This window comes from Gallinula chloropus (assembly GCF_964237585.1).
Source record: "Gallinula chloropus genome assembly, contig: HAP1_SCAFFOLD_652, whole genome shotgun sequence".
NCBI lineage: Eukaryota > Metazoa > Chordata > Aves > Gruiformes > Rallidae > Gallinula > Gallinula chloropus.
This window is the reverse complement of record NW_028168330.1, coordinates 3095-20104: the sequence shown is the minus strand read 5'-3', so window position 1 is coordinate 20104 and position 17010 is coordinate 3095. Positions and strand designations below refer to the sequence as shown.

Genomic DNA, 17010 nt, shown 5'->3' with positions numbered 1-17010 from the left:
GAAGTCCCCGGGCCGGGCCCGGAAGCGGGTGCTGGGAGGGGGAGGTGGAGGGTGCGGGGATACACCCCCCGCCCCCCATTCCCCCCGCCCCGTCCTGGTGGTCGGGCCGAGCCCCTCTCCATGGCAACCGGGGATGCTGCCAGCGGTACCCGCCGGTGGGGGGGGTATGGGGGGGGCTTGGTGTGAGTTTGGGGTCTTCTCTCTTCTCACCTGCCGGGGGGGGGGGGGCTCCCGGGTGCCCTCTTTTGGGGGGGACACACACACGGTGGTCCCTGCCCTGGCCCCTCTCCCCGTCAGCTTCAGGGGGTGGTGATGCAGCAGAGCCCACCGCCCATCTGGGGGGGTGGGGGGCACCCCAAAACCCCCGCTCTCACCTGCAGCCCAGAGGTGCTGCTGGGGGCGGGGGGGGGCTCCTGGGCACGCCTTGGTGGTGGCTGGGTATGGCCCATGGGGGGGGGGCTGGCAGTTGGGTGCAGGGGGTGCCCCCCAGCCCCCTCCGTGGTGTCTGGCTGGGAGAGGCCCCGTCACCTGGACCAAGGGATGGGGGAGCTGGTTGGGAACCAGTGGGGACCAGGCAGCAGGTCCAAACCGGGGACCAATCCCCCCCTTCCCTTCACCTACCCCGAGGCGGGGGGGCAGTGCCAGGCTGGGGGACCCCCGTACCTCCCCTCCCCCCATCCTGGGGGGGTTCAACCCAGGACTCCGGGGCATGGAACACCCCAGAGGTCTTGGGGGGGTTTCCCCGGGGCGTGAGATGGGTTTTATTCTGGGGGGGCATGGGAGGGGGTGTGTGCTGGGCACAGGCAGGGTGCCAGCGCGGTCTCTGTGCCCCCCCAGCGAGACCCCCGCGTGTCCTGTGCTATGAGCGTTCGGCGTGACTTCCCCGCGAGCAGTTGCAAATGAAAATGGAGGATATGTCTTTGTCTGGCCTGGATAACAGCAAACTGGAGGTGAGCAGCCCCCTCGCTGCCCCTGTGTGTCCCCCCCACCAGGGGCAGCCTGTCCCCGGGCCCCTCATAGCCCCCCCTCTCCCCAGGCCATCGCGCACGAGATCTACACGGAGCTGGTGGAAGATGCCTGCCTGGGGCTCTGCTTCGAAGTCCACCGGGCTGTCAAGTGTGGCTACTTCTTCCTGGATGACACGGACCCCGACAGCATGAAGGACTTTGGTGAGCACCCCTGGGGACCCCCTGGGGTGGGCAGCGGGGACACGGCCAGCATCCCGCACCGGGACAAGCCCCGGAGAGGTTCTGGGGGTCTGTTGTCCCCATGTGTAGGGATTTTGGCACAGACGGTGCTGAGGGGGATTAAACGTGCCAAAGCTGGTGTGACCCAGGTCCCATCCCATCCTGCCCCCCCAGCCTGTCCCGCGGGAACCATTTGGTAACCCCTGGGGTGAGCTGAACCCCACAAACTGCATCCCAAGGCCCAGTGCTCCACCCTGCGGGAGCACAGCTGGGGAGGGGGGAGCAGAGACCCCCCTGGCTGCACTGCTGCTGCTTTCAGGCCCCCAAAGCCAAGCTGAGGGGCTGGGAAGGGGCTTGAGGGGTGTGTGTGTGCCGATGCTGGGGGGGGGGGGCACAGCCAGTGTCACCTCAGCAGCAGAGGGAGATCCTGGGGAGGGGAGGGGGGGCTGATGGAGAGAGGGATCTTGGGGAGGGGGTTTGATGGAGAGGGAGATTCTGGGGAGGGGGTTTGATGGAGAGGGAGATTCTGGGGAGGGGGCTGATGGAGAGGGGGATCCTGGGGAGGGGAGGGGGGGGTGATGGAGAGGGGGATCCTGGGGAGGGGAGGGGGGCTGATGGAGAGGGGGATCCTGGGGAGGGGAGGGGGCTGATGGAGAGGGGGATCCCAGGGAGGGTGCTGGCCGGGGAGGGGTGCTGAGCCCTGTGCCCCCCGCAGAGATCGTGGACCAGCCGGGCGTGGACATCTTCGGGCAGGTGTACAACCAGTGGAAGAACAAGGAGTGCGTGTGCCCCAACTGCAGCCGCAGCATCGCCGCCTCCCGCTTCGCCCCCCACCTGGAGAAGTGCCTGGGCATGGGCCGCAACAGCAGCCGCATCGCCAACCGCAGGTCAGCGGCGCCCTGCCCCTGGGGGAAACCGAGGCACCCAGGGTGGGGGGTTACTGAGGGTTTGGAGCCCCCATCTCGAGCCTGGGGTGGAAACGGGGCATCCGGGCTCTCCCCACTCCTTGGGTTGTGTTGTGGGGGGGTGTGTCCTTGTCCCCCCCCAGCCCTGGAGTTGCCCTTCCACCTCATCTTTCTCTAGCCTGCTCCTTCCCCCCCTCTTCTTGTCCTTCCCCCCCCTCTTCTTGTCCTTCCCCCCCCTCTTCTTGTCCTTCCCCCCCTCTTCTTGTCCTTCCCCCCCCTCTTCTTGTCCTTCCCCCCCCTCTTCTTGTCCTTCCCCCCCCTCTTCTTGTCCTTCCCCCCCTCTTCTTGTCCTTCCCCCCCCTCTTCTTGTCCTTCCCCCCCCTCTTCTTGTCCTTCCCCCCCCTCTTCTTGTCCTTCCCCCCCCTCTTCTTGTCCTTCCCCCCCTCTTCTTGTCCTTCTCCCCCCTCCCTAAGTAGCTGCTGAGGATCCTGTCCTGGATCTGGGGCTGTTTGGGGTGCGGGATGGATCCCGGGGTGCGGGGGGGGTGCGGGATGGATCCCGGGGTGCCGGGAGGTGCGGGATGGATCCCGGGGTGCCGGGGGGTGCAGGATGGATCCCGGGGTGCCGGGAGGTGCGGGATGGATCCCAGGGTGCGGGATGGATCCCGGGGTGCCGGGGGGTGCAGGATGGATCCCGGGGTGCCGGGGGGTGCGGGATGGATCCCGGGGTGCAGGATGGATCCCGGGGTGCCGGGGGGTGCAGGATGGATCCCGGGGTGCGGGGGGGTGCGGGATGGATCCCGGGGTGCCGGGGGGTGCAGGATGTGTCCCAGCTGTGGGTCCCTGACCCCCCTCCCCACACAGGATCGCGAGCAGCAACAACATGAACAAGTCGGAGAGCGACCAGGAGGACAACGACGACATCAACGACAACGACTGGTCCTACGGCTCCGAGAAGAAAGGTGGGGGCCTGGGGGGGTCACGTCCTGCCTGCCCCGTGGCCCTTCAACCCCCCAGCCCAGCGGGGGGGGTCCCGTTCCCTGGCTGGGAGGTGGGCGTGGAAATCGGGGCTAAATCTGCTGGGAAAGGTAAAAGCCATCTCTTGTGTCTCCCTGTAGCAAAGAAGAGGAAATCGGATAAGGTGAGGGGCTGGGAAAGGGGGTCTGGGGGGGGGTAGGGGGGGTGTGCTGGGGAGAAGGGGGGTGCTGCTGGGGTGGGGGCTGGGGGGAAGGGGGGTTGGGGGGGAGGCTGGGGGCTCGGGGGGGGTTCTTTGCACCCCCCGACCCCCCCTCGCTCTCGTTGCAGAACCCCAACTCGCCCCGCAGGTCCAAGTCCCTGAAACACAAAAATGGTGAGGGGGGGGCCAGGGGGACTGGGGGGTGGACCTGGCTGGCTGGGGGAGGGGGACACATGGGGGGGGCCAGGCCATTGGCAGGGACCCCCCTCACCCCTCTTCTCTTCCAGGCGAGATCGGTGGGAACCCCGATCCCTTCAAGGTGAGCCCAGGGAGTGGGACCTGGCACCCCGTTCCCCTTCTGTCTGTCCCCCCCACCTCCATTGCCCCTCACCCCCATCTCCCACCCCCCCCAGCCCTGACACCCCTCTCTGCCCCCCCACAGTACAGTAACTCAGCTGGGATCAACTACGAGACGCTGGGCCCTGAGGAGCTGCGGACGCTGCTCACCACGGTGCGGGGGCCTGGGGGGCACAGGGGAGACCCCTCCCCATCCAGATGGGGTGCACTGGGACTCCCAGAATCTCCTGGCTCAGCTCTGTCCAGTATCCAGGCTGGGACTGGGAACACTGGTGATCTGAACCTGGGATGGGGATGGGCATCTTCTGGGTTGAAGGTCCCAGTCCTGGGGTGGGGCGGGACGGTGCTGGGAGGAGTGGGGAGCTGGCTGGGGGGTGCTGGGCTGGTTTGAGGGGTGCTGGGCTGGTTTGAGGGGTGCTGGGCTGGTTTGAGGGGTGCTGGGCTGCTCCCCCACCCGCTCACCCATCCCTTCTCTCCCCAGCAATGCGGGGTGATCTCCGAGCACACCAAGAAGATGTGCACCAGGTGAGACCATCCTGGGCTTTCCCTGCTCGGCGCAGGGAAAGGGGGTGGGGGGTGTTTTGGGGGGTGGGTCTGGGAGCTGGGACAGGCACAGACAGGGAGCACAGTGCCTGACTCAGCCCTGTGACCCCTGGCAGGTCCCTGCGGTGTCCCCAGCACACGGATGAGCAGCGCAGATCCGTGCGGGTGTATCTCCTCGGCCCCTCCGCGTGAGTGAGCACACGGGCTCTGCAAGGTTCTGGGCTCTGCAAGGTTCTGGGCTCTGCAGGGTTCTGGGCTCTGCAGGGTTCTGGGGTCTGGAATGTTCCAGAGCCTGGAAGGGTCGGGGGTCTGGAAGGTTCTGGGTGCCCCCACAACCCAGCGTGATCGGAGATGGGGTTGGGGGGCTGCATGGGGCACCCGGGTCCTGAGCGAGGGTGGGGATGGGGGACAATGACACCCCCCAGGAGGGCTGGGAGGGGGGTGTGTAGGGGAGCTGGTACTTCCCGGGGGGCTCAGCTCCGTGTGCTCCCAGAGTGTGGGGACCCCCTGTAACCGCTGTCCCCAGGCCCCTGCCCGAGGCGGAGGGCAGCGTGGAGAACGACAGCTTCGAGGTGGCGGAGAGCCAGGCCATCATGAGCCGGCTGCAGTGGGACGGCTCCTCCGACATCTCCCCCTCCGACTCCGCCTCCTCCAAAGCCAGTGAGTGTTTTGGGGGGCAGGAAAGGGGGGGCAACTCCTCAGCCCCCTCTGCAGGGGCAGAACTGGGAGCTGGGGGGGGACAGACCAACCGGCTGTGGCTTATCCACAGCCCCTCAGTGCCCAGCTGGGTGGGCGGGAGCATCCCCTGGGTTTGGGGTCGGTTCTCCTGGGTGGGGATTGGTAAAGGGGGGGGGAATCTGTTTGGGGCAGGGTGGGGGGCTGCTGCTGGCCCAGCTGTTCCCCAGCACCCCCATCTCCTCCTTCCCCCCCCCCCCAAGGTACAAACAACTCGGAGTCCCGCAAGACGAAGAAGAAGAAGCCGCACTTGGGCTTGGTGAGCGGCACCCCCGGCCTGGGCTCCAGCAAGAAGAAGAAGCCCAAGCCCCCCGCCCCCCACACCCCCAGCATCTACGACGACATCAACTGAGCGCAGCGGAGCTGGGGGGGCCGGGCCGGGGCCGGGTGGACGGACAGACACGGGCTGGGGCCGCCCCGCGCGCCGGACACCGGGTACCGGGGCTGCGGGGGACGGAGGACTCTGGCCAGCGCTGCCCGGGGCTGGGGGACACACAGAGGATTTGGGGAGCCCCCATAAATGCCCCTTTCCCCCCCCCCCACCCCCCCCCTTTCTCCCCCACCCCGGTGCCTCTATTTATTCTGTGAGACTTCGGACTGGGGGGGCTCCCATCAGGGCCCAGAGGCACAACCCCCCCCCACCCCCCCCTTCCCCCTCCCAGGGCCACCCACACCCCAGCCGTGCCCCCTCCCACACTCGCTGCTCCAGAGCCCCCTTACCCTGGTGGGTGGGGGGCACCTGGAGGTTGGGAGGGGGGCACAGCTGCCCCCCTGCCCCAGCGGGTGGGGGTCAGGCCCCAGGCTGGGGCTGCTCCCCGGGCCGGCGCTCGCTGGTCGGGCTGGCTCAGGGTGGGGACGTTGGGTTTGGAGCAAGGGCTGGGGGCTCTTCCCTGCTCCCAGGAGACGGGTGGGGACCCCCCCGCACCCCAAACCAGCTGTAACAGCTGGGGTTAGCTGCTGGGGGGGGGCTGGGGCCTGGCACTGCCTGCACAGGGCTCACATGGGGGGGGGTGGGGGGTCTGCATGCTGCATCCTTTGTGTTTGGGGCTGCTGGGGGGGGGGAAACGATGCTCAGGGCTCCGTCCCAGGGGGCGGGGGGGGGGTGTTGGCTGCTGTGCCCAGAGACAAGAAATGGGGGTGGTGGGGGGGTTGGGGGTATCACAGCCCAGCTTTGAGGCAGAAGCCCCCCCCCCTCCCCAGGCCAGCTCTGCCCCCCCCCACATTCCTGGGAACCTGCTGCTGCAGGTGGAGGGGTGTCTTGGGACCCCCAACAGCTCTGGCTGGTGTTTGTAACACCCCCCCACACCCCCACCCCCCGGGCTCTGATCTTCACCTGGGGGGGGAGGGGTGTCCAGGACCAGTCCCCCCACCCCCCACTATGTGGGCTGTGGGAAGACACGACCCTCCCCCCACTCCCCCCCCATCATACTGGGGGTGCAGTGGAGCAGGGGGTGGGGAGGGCTGGCTCAGCCCCCCCCCCTTTTTACCACCCCACCACCCCCCCCTCGAGTTTGGGTGGTGTCTGGGGGGGGGGGGGGCTCCTTCCCCCCCCCCCATGTTGTGGTGGGTCCCCGTGCTGGGTGTCATGAATTATGGTGCTCTCGATTCTGGATTCATTATCGTTCCAAAGCTGCTGCTACAGGCTAGTGCTGGGCTGGGGGGGTCCCCACAGCACCCCAAACTCGGGGGGGGGGTGGGCAGACACCCCCTGCTCCCTGCCTGCTGTGGCTGGCAGTAGCTCCCAGCATGGGGGGGAGCTGGCTGCTGGAGCACCCTGAGCTGGCCTTCGTGTGCTCCGTGGCCTGAGGATGGGCCAGGGGCTGTCCTGACCCTCTGAGACACGGGGAGGGGGGGCACACTGGCCCCAGCCCCCCCCCATTCACCCCCCCCAGCTGCCTGGGGTGGGCATGCTGAGCCCAGGGCCAGCTGGAGCCCCTCACACTGGGGGAGAGGGGCTGAGTTTGGGGTGTAACAGGGGTTGGGATTGTGCCCAGTCCTATCCCCCCTGCCCCCCCTCACCCCCCCTGGGCTTGAGACTTGTGTGTTGCGCACGTACCCCCCTCCCCCCCCGGGGGCTGCTGAGCTCTGTGTGTCCCGGGGGGGCCGTGGCCACCCCTGTAAATAAAACTGCATCTCGACTTGGTACCCGCGGCGCCCGCACCCGCCTCAGCCTGATCCATCAGCACGACCCCCCCACCCAGGCCCCCAGCCCCCCTCCCGCCCCCCCAGCCCCACTCCCACCTTCTGATGTACCAACACTCCCCTTCCTGGGGGTGGGTTCTGTTCACCCCGGGGAGGGGGGCAGGGGGGGTGTTGGCAGCCCCCCCGGGCAGGAAGGGGAGCGCTGGGGCGGCCGTCACACCTTTTATTTGCTGTCAGGAGTCTCTAGAAGGAAACCGCAGCCCCTTCCGGCCCTGGGGCTCCTACCCGCTGCCCCGGAGCTCGGCATGGGGGGGGGCAGGGATAACACCCCCCTTCTGCAGGGGGGGACACCAGTCCAGCGCTGGGAAGGACACGCCGAGCTCCCACACCGGTCCCATGGAGAGGGGCTGGGGTTGGGTGGGGGGGAGTGGGGGGACCGTGACCCCCCCCCCCCGCTCAGATGGAGCCCCTACTGTCCGTAGACCCCGAAGAGCAGGAAGCTGAACAGGACGGTGACGCCGATCAGGGAGACGGTGGCCGGGGCGCTGAAGAGCTGCCGGTAGTTGAGCCGGAGGTACCAGACCACGGCCAGAGCCACCACCACAGCGGGGACCACCGCGCTGCCCGGGCGGAACGGGAGGCCGCCGGCGGCGGGGGCGGCAGCGCCGGGCTCGGGGAGGGCGGTGGTGGTGGTGGTGGTGACGGTGTTGCGGGAGCGGTGACAGTGGATGACACAGTTGTCGGTGATGCGGAGCGAGCGCAGCGTCCGGCCCTGGTCCTGCAGCAGCTGCCCCTGGTAGATGAACTTCATCTGGCTCTCCTGGCCCGGGAAGAACTTGCTGTGGAAGGAGGGAAGAGGCCACGGACAGACTCACGGACGCGCCTCAAGTGATGAGGGGCTGAGGGACCCCCCCCCACACCCCCAAACCGAGGAAGGATGAGGGTGGGGGGGTGGGGGGCAGCGGCGATGGGACCGTCACCATCACCACCCACCCTCCTCTTTCAAACCCTGGGCTGGAAACCAGCAGCACTTGGCTGGCTGGGTGGATCCCCGGCCCCGTGGGGGGAGGGGCTGGGGGGGGAAGGGTGGTGGGGAAGGGGCGGGGGTCGCAGCTGGGGAGGACTCACCTCTTGAGGCCGCCCACCGTGTCCTCGGGCCGCACCTCGGCCACCTCCTCCGTGTCGTTGAGGAACTTGAGGCGGATCTTGATCAGGCCGGAGCACAGGTCGCTGCCCCCGGCCGCAGGCGGCTCCGCGGGGGCGCCGGGCCCGGGGCAGCTGCGGATGCCCAAGGGCCGCTCCGCGCCCGGCTCCGGGGGGCAGCCCCCGCCCTGCGCCGCCGCCCCCCCTTCCTCCTCCGCCTTCTCCTCCGCGTTTTCGGGGTCTCGGGGGGGGTCGGGAGCTTCATCCGCCCCCCCCGGCCCCGCGTAGCGCTCGGGGTGGCCGAGCCGGACGACGGCCCGCGCCGTGACGATGGTGCCCAGCAGCTGGGTGCTGCTGTCGGCGACGTAGGTGGAGAGCCAGGCCAGGACCAGCGCCAGCACCAGCGCCGCGGCGCCCAGCGCCGCCGTCACCTCGTCCCCCAGCCCCCGGATGAGGGTGGCGGCGGGGGGCTCCATCTCGGGGCGCGACGGAGGAGCCGGGACCCCCCCCCCCCACCCCCCCGCCCCGGCTCAGCGCTCGGGGTGTCTGTGAGTCCCCCCCCCGCCCCCAACCCCGCAGCGGGACCCCCCGGGGCCGCCTCACGAATCCCGGGGCCGCTCGGACGGGCCGGAGACCTGGAGGGAAGAGAAACGGGGTCGGTGTCCCGGCCGCACCCGGCGCTTCCTCTGCCGCAGCGGGGCTGGGGGGGGCGGGACGGGACGGGACGGGACCCCCCCGGGGGACGGGGAGGGGCCCCCGGGACGGGGCTGCGGCCCCGGGAGGGGAGGATGGGGGGGGGGGGGGTGTAGAGGGGGATGGGGGAGCCCGGCCCGGCCCCGCCCGCACTCACCGCGCCCCGCCGGAACCGCCACGTCACAGGGGTACGTCACGGCGTGACGTCACAGCGCCGACGCCGCGGGAGGGGCCGCGGGAGCCGCGCGGGTGGCGCGCGCTGGGCGTCACGGGTGGGACACGCCCACTGGGCGGGGCCCGGCCGCGCGCTGATGGCGTCAGGGGGCGGGGAGAGGGCGGGGCTCTGAGGGGGAGGGGCCGGGGGAAGTGGGTGGGGCGTGTGAGTGGGCGGGGTCTGTGTGTGGGCGGGGCCAGTGGGCGGGGGAGCGCGGAGTGGGCGGGGCGTCGCTGCCGCGTGAGGCTGTGGGGCCGGTCCCGGCGGGGCCCGTCCGTGTGTCCCCGGGGCCGTGTGACCCCCCGGGGCCTGTCTGTGCCCCTCCCCGGGGCTCATTTGTGCCCCCCCGTCCCCAGGGCCCGTGTATCTCCCACGGGACCTTTTCCCTCCCTGGGGCCCATCCGTGCCCCCCGCTGGGCCCATCCAGCCCCCTCTGCCGTGGGACTCCTGCCCCCCGCACCCCCCGCCTGTCCCCACAGGAACGCGACACCCCAAGAGCCGCCTGTGCCGGATCCTTTATTCGAGTCCTGGGGGGACACGGGGGCCCCACAGGCCACGGGCTGGAGTGGAGGAGGGTGTGGGGGTCCCTCAGGAGATGAGCCCCTCGAGGGGCAGCTGGAGGTAGCGGCGCAGGGGGGGCGGCAGGCACAGCTTGGGGATGGCGACGTGGCAGCGGGCGCCCAGGTGCCGCCGCACGGCGCAGCGAGCCAGGTGCTGCAGCCGCCGCGGCCGCCCCGCCATGCGCTCCGCCGAGGCGTAGAAATCCCGGTGGGCCTGGGTGGGGTGGGATGCGCAGGGCTGAGAGAGATGGGGGGGGACCCATACCCCCCCCCTCAGGGCACCCTGCACCCCCTTACCTCCCACAGCTCCGGGGGCACGGCCCCCACCCAGCTGTCGGCGGGCGGGATGCGGTCGTAGGCGTTGAGCATCAACTCCAGCGCCGGCGGGTGCCGGCAGCAGAACTTGAGCATCTGGGGGCAGAGACACGTCACCAGGAGACGCATCATTGGGGAAGAGGGGGGATAACACCCCCACCCCCCCCTTATTTCCTCCCCCACCCCCAGCAGCCCCCCAACCCCCCACCTTGGGGTGGACGGGGCCGGCGCCGTGGGCGAGCAGGAGGGCGATGGTGTCCTCGGGGCGATGCTGCCGGTACTCCTCGACGGCGTGAAGGGCGCAGTCCATGGGGGTGTACCCGGCGCAGTTGGGGACGGAGGCGTGGGCGCCGGCCGCCAGCAGCAGCCGCACCAGCCGCGTCTGCCCGTTGCCGCAGGCGTTGTGCAGCGGCGTGTGGTCCTTGCGCCCGGCCGCCCCCGGCTCGGCGCCGGCCGCCAGCAGCAGCTCGGCCACCCGGTAGTAGCGCTCGGCGTCCTCGGGGCGCTCGGCGGCGGCGCAGGCGGCGTTGAGGGGGGTCTCGCCCTCGCGGCTGCGGCGCTGGGGGTCGGCGCCGTGCCGCAGGTACAGCGCCACGTGGGCCGCCAGCCCGCCGCGCGCCGCCACGTGCAGCGCCGTCAGCTGCCGGTCCCGCGTCCCCAGGTTCACCCGCGCCCCGTGCGCCAGCAGCAGCTCCGCGCACCTGGGGGGCCCGCGGGGTGAGCTGGGGACGGGGAACCCCGACCACGCCCCCTCTGACCCCCCCCCCCCTTGGGAAGCCCCTGGGAACCGCTTGGGGACCCCTGGGACGAGGGCGCGGATGGGGAACGGGGAAGGGGAGGGTGGGGGGGAACCTCCGGGACCCCCAGGCAGCCCGGGGCGGGGCGGGGCTTGTTGGATGAGGGCGGGGCTTGGGAAAGGGGTTGGCTTACGATTGGCTGGGACTTGTCGGGGGCGGGGTCTGGCTGGGGCTGGGCTTGGGGCGGGACTTTGGTGGGGCGGGGCCTGGAGCGGGGCGGAGCTTGTCCGGGGCGGGGCTTGGTCCCGGGGCGGGGCTTGGGCAGGGCCTGTCCGGGGGCGGAGTCTGGTCGGGGGCGGAGCCCGACATGCAGATGAAGGGGCGTGGCCTGTGATGTGGGCGTGGCTTGTCGCACCCCTGCAGCGGGGGGGCTGCGCGCAGGGGATGCGCTCGGGGGCTGCGCGCAGGGGATGCGCTCGGGGCTGCGCTCGGGGCTGCGCGGGCCCGGCCCGGGCCGTACCGGAGGCTGTCCGGCGCGGCGCAGAGGTGCAGCGGGGCCGAGCCGTCCGCGCTCAGCACGTTGGGGTCGGCGCCGAAGGCCAGGAGCAGCCGGGCGCAGTCGGGGCGGGGGGCGGCCGCGGCGTCGTGCAGGGGGGCCTGGCCCCCCACCACCGCGTCCACCGCCGCCCCCCGCAGCACCAGGTGCCGGGCGCAGTCGCTGTAGCCGCGGGAGGCGGCGATGCGCAGGGCGGAGATGTGCTGCCGGCGGGGGCTCAGCACCCACAGCCCTGGGGGGAAGCACCCGTGGGGGGGAGCACACGTGGGGGGGGAGCCTCCCCTCCCGGAGCCCAGGCTGCACCCCAATATCCCCCTCCCTGGAGCGACCCCACCCCACAGGAGTCCCACCACCCCCCGGCACTCCATCCTCAGCCTCCAGCTCCCCCCCCTTATTTTGCAGGGAGCATGGCCGGGAAGGGGGGCATCCCCCCCAAATACCCACACACCCCCTCACAGAGGCCCCAGGGGAAAGGGAAAGGGAAAGGGAAAGGGAAAGGGAAAGGGAAAGGGAAAGGGAAAGGGAAAGGGAAAGGGAAAGGGAAAGGGAAAGGGAAAGGGAAAGGGAAAGGGAAAGGGAAAGGGAAAGGGAAAGGGAAAGGGAAAGGGAAAGGGAAAGGGAAAGGGAAAGGGAAAGGGAAAGGCCCCCCAACAACAACCACTCAGACCCCTCCCCTACACAGCCCCCAGGGAGCCCAGCAGGAAAGGGGACAGGGACACACACCCCCACACACCCCACACCCCCCCACATACACACAGAGCCCCCAGGGAGCCCAGCAGGGACCCCCCAACCACCCCCCCGCTGCCCCCCCAGCCCCCTACCCTGCTCGGGCGCCCACACCAGCTCCTCGCTGACCGTCTCCATGACCAGGTTGGTGGTGGCCTCGTCCTTAAAGATGCTCTTGATGCGGGGAAGGTCCCCGGTGTACAGGGCGTTGTGGATGGCGGGGTCCCGGCAGTACTGGGGCCGGCGGGAGGGGGGCAGGGGGGGCCTGGAGCTCCCTGAGAGGAACCGGCGTGTGGCCGACTCCCTGGCCAGGGCCCGGCGCCGCTCCTCCTGCTCCAGCAGCTCCCGCTGCAGCCGCAGCGAGCGCAGAGCCGAGGAGGTGAAGGAGAAAGTTTCCTGGGCCATGGGCGCCTTCGGGAGGGCAGGGGGAGTCTGGGGGGGCAGTGAGCTGCCTGCAGCACCCGGGTGGGGGTTATAAATAGGGCTGTGCCCCACACCCAGACGCTGGATCGGGAGCCCAAGCCAGGGCACCCTATAAATAACTCCCCCAGGGTGGTAAACAGAGTCACGTGGGGCGGCCGGGGACTTTAACCTGTTGGTGGGTGTCAGATGGGGTTGGGCACCGGGTACCCCCAGCCCCGTGGGGGTGCAAGAGCCCCAGGGGGTAACAGCACCTCACCCAGGGACAAGAGGGAGAGCGGGGACAGCCCCGGGGAAGGGTTTGGGGTGCTGTGGCTCAGCAGAGGGACTGCAGGGGCAGAGGGGACAGCGACACACGAGCGGACAGGGTGAGGCAGGGACACAACAGCCCTTTAATGCAGGTGGGGGAGCCGAGAGGGACCGGTGACCCCCCAGAGAGGGAGCCCCCAGCTCCTGGTTCCAGAACAAAACCAGAGAAGGGCACAGGAGGGATGCTGGTGCATCGCCCCCTTCCTCAGCATCCTCAGCATCCTCACCGGGCCCTGGTGCAGCAATAAACCGTTCTGCTGGTCCCCGGGGTCAGCGCTGGTCAGCTTGGGCTGGAGCGGAGAAGAAATCCTCTGGCAGCTCCCCCAGGAGCCCATCCAGGTCATCTGCAGGGTGAAACGGAGCTTTACTCATGGAGAGAGGGGGAAGGGACTGGATGAGATCCCCTTTGGGAGGGCAGATGCTCCCCAGGCCCCAGATCGGGGGGGGGGGGGGGGGGCGGGGTTGGGGGATAAGGAGGTTTTTCACCCCTCTGGACTCACCCATGTCGCAGTCGGCAGCTCCCTCCAGCTCTTCTTGCCTCTGCCCAGGGCTCCACGGGTGTAGGGAGAGGCCTCCAGGAGACAGCTCTGCACTGTGACCACCCATCCTCCGGCACCCCCAGTCCCCAGCGGCAGGGACACCCCGGGGGGGCTGGGCAGGGGGGGCCCGGGGTAACCCAGCCTGCCCAGGGACCTGCTAAACCCAAGGGAGACGAATTAGTGGGGGCCCACAGAAGGATTTATCCGGCCCTCCTAAGCTCCCCCTTCCTCCCTGGCTGCTCCCAAGGGTCCCCCTCAGCCCAGACCCCCTCAGGACCCTCCCTCACCTCCTGCCGTGCTGGTGATGGCTGGGACAAGCTGCCCTCAGTGTCTGGCGTGTAGATCTTGAGCAGGTTGGTGGGGGTAACGTTGAGGTAGTGGTTGCGGTGGGACGGGGAGAAGACGCCCACCTGTGAGGGGGACAGAGCCGTGGGGCAGAGCCAGAGCTCAGCTTGGCACCAGACACAGCGTGGAGAGGAGCTGGAGGAGCCCCTCATCCCGCTGCCATCCCACGGCACAAACAGCCCCCAGCAGCTCCCACCTGCTTGAGGAGCAGCACCGAGCCCGGCCTGAGCTCGCTCTGTCTCTCTTCCAGCAGCGAGCGATGCACTGTGCCCTGCATCTCCCCTGCGGGCGAGGAGGGGACCTGTTAGCACAGGGGGGCGATGGCTGGGACCCCCCCAAACCCAGCCCAGCCGCACGCACCCGTTGGGTCCCTGAACACGGCCCCAGCATCAACGTTGGTCCTGGTCAGGGTCTTGATCATCACAGCCATGCTGGGGACCTTGTTTTTGGGGAGCTGCTTCAGGGCTGCCTGTGCACAGAGACTCTCGTCACAACGACACCCCCGAGGACAGGCCTGTGGGGCTGATGGGGGTCTGGCAGCCCAGGCCCCTCCCCACACCAGTGCCCGGCCCAGGGAGCCGAGTCCTCAGGGCTGGTGCCCTCCCCAGGAGCACCCTTCCCCAGGAGCACCCTTCCCCAGGAGGGCCCCTCACCTTCCGCAAGACCATGATGACGCTGTAGGTCCTGAGGAAGCAGTTGGGGTCCCTCTCATCCAGCCCCAGCTCCATCTTCATGGCAAGCCAGGGGCCCTTCCCAAAATCCTCCTCCATGGGCGGAGAGGAGCTGGGTAGTCCCTGGAGTCCCAGAACAACCACGGTCACCACGCCGGAGCCGAGCCACCACGGTCCCTTCCAGCATCCCCCCTCTGAAAGCCGCAGCCCCAGGGCCCAGCGGCAGCACTGGGATTCCCATGGCAGCAGCACTGGGATTCCCATCTGGATGCACACCAGGGCAGGGGGTTACCTCTGTCCGCGGCTTTGCCACAGCCCCATGAGCCGGAGTTTGGGGGGCAGAGACGAGGATCTCCTCCATGAGCTTCCCAGCGTGCTATGGGGAGAGGGAAAGAGACATCTCAGGGCACCCAGGGGCGGCTCCCAGGGTGCTCCTGGGGTTCCACCGCTCTTCCTCGCCTACCCCCACCCCACCCCCATCCCACCCCTGCACCCACCTGCTGGGGCAGGATCCCGGCGGGCCCTGGGAAGCGGCGAGTCTTCCCCTGCGGCGGGAGGCGAGGAGCAGCCCGGGGAGCTTTGCTGGCCGCTGCCACCAGCTGCACCAGGTGGTTGGTGACCACGGGTGTCTGTAGGCTGCTTGGGGCCGGCCGGGGTGGCTGCCCTGCTGTAGGCTCCACGCAGCTCATCAAGGCTGGTGAGTGGGCGGGGGGCACGGGGGCCAGCCGGGGTGGGGGGCAGCTCTGTCGGGGTACCTGTGCCGGGGGGGTGTGGGGCACCCGCAACCCTGCTGAGGAGCTGCTTGGTCCTGGCTGGCACGGGGATGCTTGGAGAGGCCTCAGGGCCGGACCCCTGGGAGTGGGAATGGAGCCCCGGGGACCACCCAGCCTTCCCAGGGGGGTGGGGGGGGCAGCAGGGTGGGTACTGGCTGTGCTGGGCTGCAGCATGGGAGTGGGGGCTGCCTGCGGGGTAGGCAGGGGGTCCTGCCTGCCCCCCGCCCCCCCGAGGCTGGGGGAGACCAGCTCCCCTCCCACCCGCAGCTTCTTGGGGACCACCCATTCCTGGGGGTTCCCCTGCCCTGTGTGTGTCTGGGGGGGCTTCTCCCCCAGCGCGGGGGGCGGCCGGGCAGCACCGTCCCCCGCCGGCAGCTTGGGACCCTCCAGCTCCATGCAGGCGGCCAGAAACAGGTCATTGTCCAGCTCATCTTGGGGGGCTTCCAGGGGTCCCCGGCGCTCCCCAGGCTGCTCCCCCTGCCCAGCGATGGGTCGCAAGCCGGGGGGTTTACCGGGGCGGTGCCCGAGCGGGGGTCCCAGCGGGCGCAGGGGCTGCAGCCCGGGGGCCGGGGCCGGCACACCGGGATGGGACGAGCCGGGTGAGGAGCGTCTGGGGACCACGAACCGGTTCTCTGCGTCCTCCACGGCGGAGAGGAAATCCTGCGGGAGGGGAGGGCGCCGGGCAGCCAAACAGCCACATCCCCCCCCCCCCAAACCTGCCCCCAGCCCACCCCAGAGCCCCCACGGGGGGCACCACCCAGCGCAGCCCCCCCGCCCCGGCCAGAAACACCCCGAAGAGTCCCCGGCACCCAGGCGGGTGATGCCGCCGCCCCGGGGGCGTTACGGGGGTACCAGGCCCCGGGGCCGCCCCCACGGCCGGGCCGGTGCGGCCCCAGCCCTCACCTCATCCGCCAGGTCCCCGTCGGCCCCGAACAGCTTCTGGAGGCGGCAGGCCTGCGGGAAGGGGGTTAGTGGCCTGCGGGAAGGGGGGTAACGGCCTGCGGGAAGGGGGTTAGTGGCCTGCGGGAAGGGGGGGTAAGGCCGGGGAAGGAGGGGGGCGGCTCGGGGGGCGCCCCGTTCCCTCCCACCCCCGGGGACCGGAGCAGCCCCGTAGCCGAGGCCCAGCCCGCCGCGGGGACTCCAACGCTCCCCCCCCGCCCGGCCGGGATAACCCCCCGGGGACCCCGAATTCGCCCCTTCCCGCCCCGGTCACCATGGCAGCGGCGCGGGCCGGACCCCGCCGGAGGCGGAAGTGCGCGGAGCCGGGACGCGAACCCGCGGCCCCGGGGGTGGGAACGGCCCCGGGAACGGCCCCTTGAACGGCCCCGCGCTGCCGCCCGGCCGCGCCTCTTAAAGGGGAGGAGGCGGCACCGCCTCGGGGGGACGGGCGGACGGACGGACGGTCCTACCCCCGCCCCGTCCCCCCGTCCGTCCTCCTGCCCTGTCCGTCCGTCCCTCTGTCCGTCCCTCTCCATCCTCCCACCCGCCCTCCTGCCCCGTCCCTCCGTCTGTCCGTCCGTCCTTCCTCCCGTTCTCCCGCCCCGTCCCTGTGTCCGTCCCCCCGTCCCTCTGTCCGTCCATCCCCCCGCCCCATCCCTCCCTCCGTCCCCCGCCCCCCGTGTGCACACGCGTGTGCCCCGGCCGGACCCCGCCGGTGAGTCACCGCGGCCCCGTCCCGCCGTGATTCATCCCCGCGCCCCCGCACGGTGCCCCCCCCGCCCCCCGGGGCCGCACACACGCGTGTGCATCGCACGAGCTGGGCCTGGCACTGCACAACGGCCCCGGCACACGTGCTGCTCACACGCGCGTGCAGCTGCACCCCGGCCTGTCGCACACGCACACACACGTCTTGTGCACATGCGTGTGCCATTGCACGCCCGTGACACGTGTGTGTGCTCTCCAGCCGGTGCCACACACCCGCGTGTCACTGCACAGCCGTGTGTCACTGCACACCTGTGTGTCGC

At 70.5% G+C, this 17010-nt stretch overlaps 4 protein-coding genes across 6 annotated transcripts; 1 reads left to right on the top strand and 3 right to left on the bottom strand.

The window, feature by feature from the left end:
• Positions 1 to 829: 829 nt before the first annotated feature.
• ATXN7L3 (ataxin 7 like 3) lies at positions 830 to 7047 on the top strand. Its single transcript, XM_084281011.1, has 12 exons — positions 830 to 950; positions 1037 to 1169; positions 1903 to 2074; positions 2956 to 3053; positions 3210 to 3232; positions 3397 to 3442; positions 3556 to 3587; positions 3711 to 3779; positions 4107 to 4150; positions 4285 to 4356; positions 4695 to 4828; positions 5107 to 7047. The coding sequence occupies exons 1-12, from the start codon at positions 900 to 902 to the stop codon at positions 5253 to 5255; spliced, it is 1023 nt and encodes a 340-aa protein (XP_084137137.1). The 5' UTR covers positions 830 to 899; the 3' UTR covers positions 5256 to 7047.
• A 207-nt stretch (positions 7048 to 7254) lies between these two features.
• Positions 7255 to 8970, bottom strand: TMUB2 (transmembrane and ubiquitin like domain containing 2). The gene is made up of 2 exons (XM_084281012.1): positions 8174 to 8970; positions 7255 to 7884 (listed from the first exon to the last, which is right to left on the bottom strand). Exons 1-2 carry the CDS (start codon positions 8662 to 8664, stop codon positions 7515 to 7517), a joined length of 861 nt encoding a protein of 286 aa, XP_084137138.1. The 5' UTR covers positions 8665 to 8970; the 3' UTR covers positions 7255 to 7514.
• Positions 8971 to 9599: 629 nt separating this feature from the next.
• ASB16 (ankyrin repeat and SOCS box containing 16) lies at positions 9600 to 12424 on the bottom strand. Of its 2 annotated transcripts, XM_084281014.1 has the most exons (6): positions 12085 to 12424; positions 11228 to 11495; positions 10438 to 10671; positions 10179 to 10338; positions 9953 to 10066; positions 9600 to 9869 (listed from the first exon to the last, which is right to left on the bottom strand). In XM_084281014.1, exons 1-6 carry the CDS (start codon positions 12392 to 12394, stop codon positions 9684 to 9686), a joined length of 1272 nt encoding a protein of 423 aa, XP_084137140.1. In that variant the 5' UTR covers positions 12395 to 12424; the 3' UTR covers positions 9600 to 9683. The 2 variants fall into 2 exon arrangements, with proteins under 2 accessions (XP_084137140.1, XP_084137139.1); XM_084281013.1 differs by having other exon boundaries at positions 10179 to 10671.
• Positions 12425 to 12788: 364 nt separating this feature from the next.
• HROB (homologous recombination factor with OB-fold) lies at positions 12789 to 16343 on the bottom strand. 2 transcript variants are annotated; one of them, XM_084281015.1, is made up of 10 exons: positions 16260 to 16343; positions 15950 to 16000; positions 14771 to 15706; positions 14566 to 14649; positions 14256 to 14396; positions 13963 to 14071; positions 13799 to 13884; positions 13545 to 13667; positions 13219 to 13414; positions 12789 to 13062 (listed from the first exon to the last, which is right to left on the bottom strand). In XM_084281015.1, the coding sequence occupies exons 1-10, from the start codon at positions 16260 to 16262 to the stop codon at positions 12989 to 12991; spliced, it is 1803 nt and encodes a 600-aa protein (XP_084137141.1). In that variant the 5' UTR covers positions 16263 to 16343; the 3' UTR covers positions 12789 to 12988. The 2 variants fall into 2 exon arrangements, with proteins under 2 accessions (XP_084137141.1, XP_084137142.1); XM_084281016.1 differs by having other exon boundaries at positions 13219 to 13411.
• Positions 16344 to 17010: the final 667 nt, after the last annotated feature.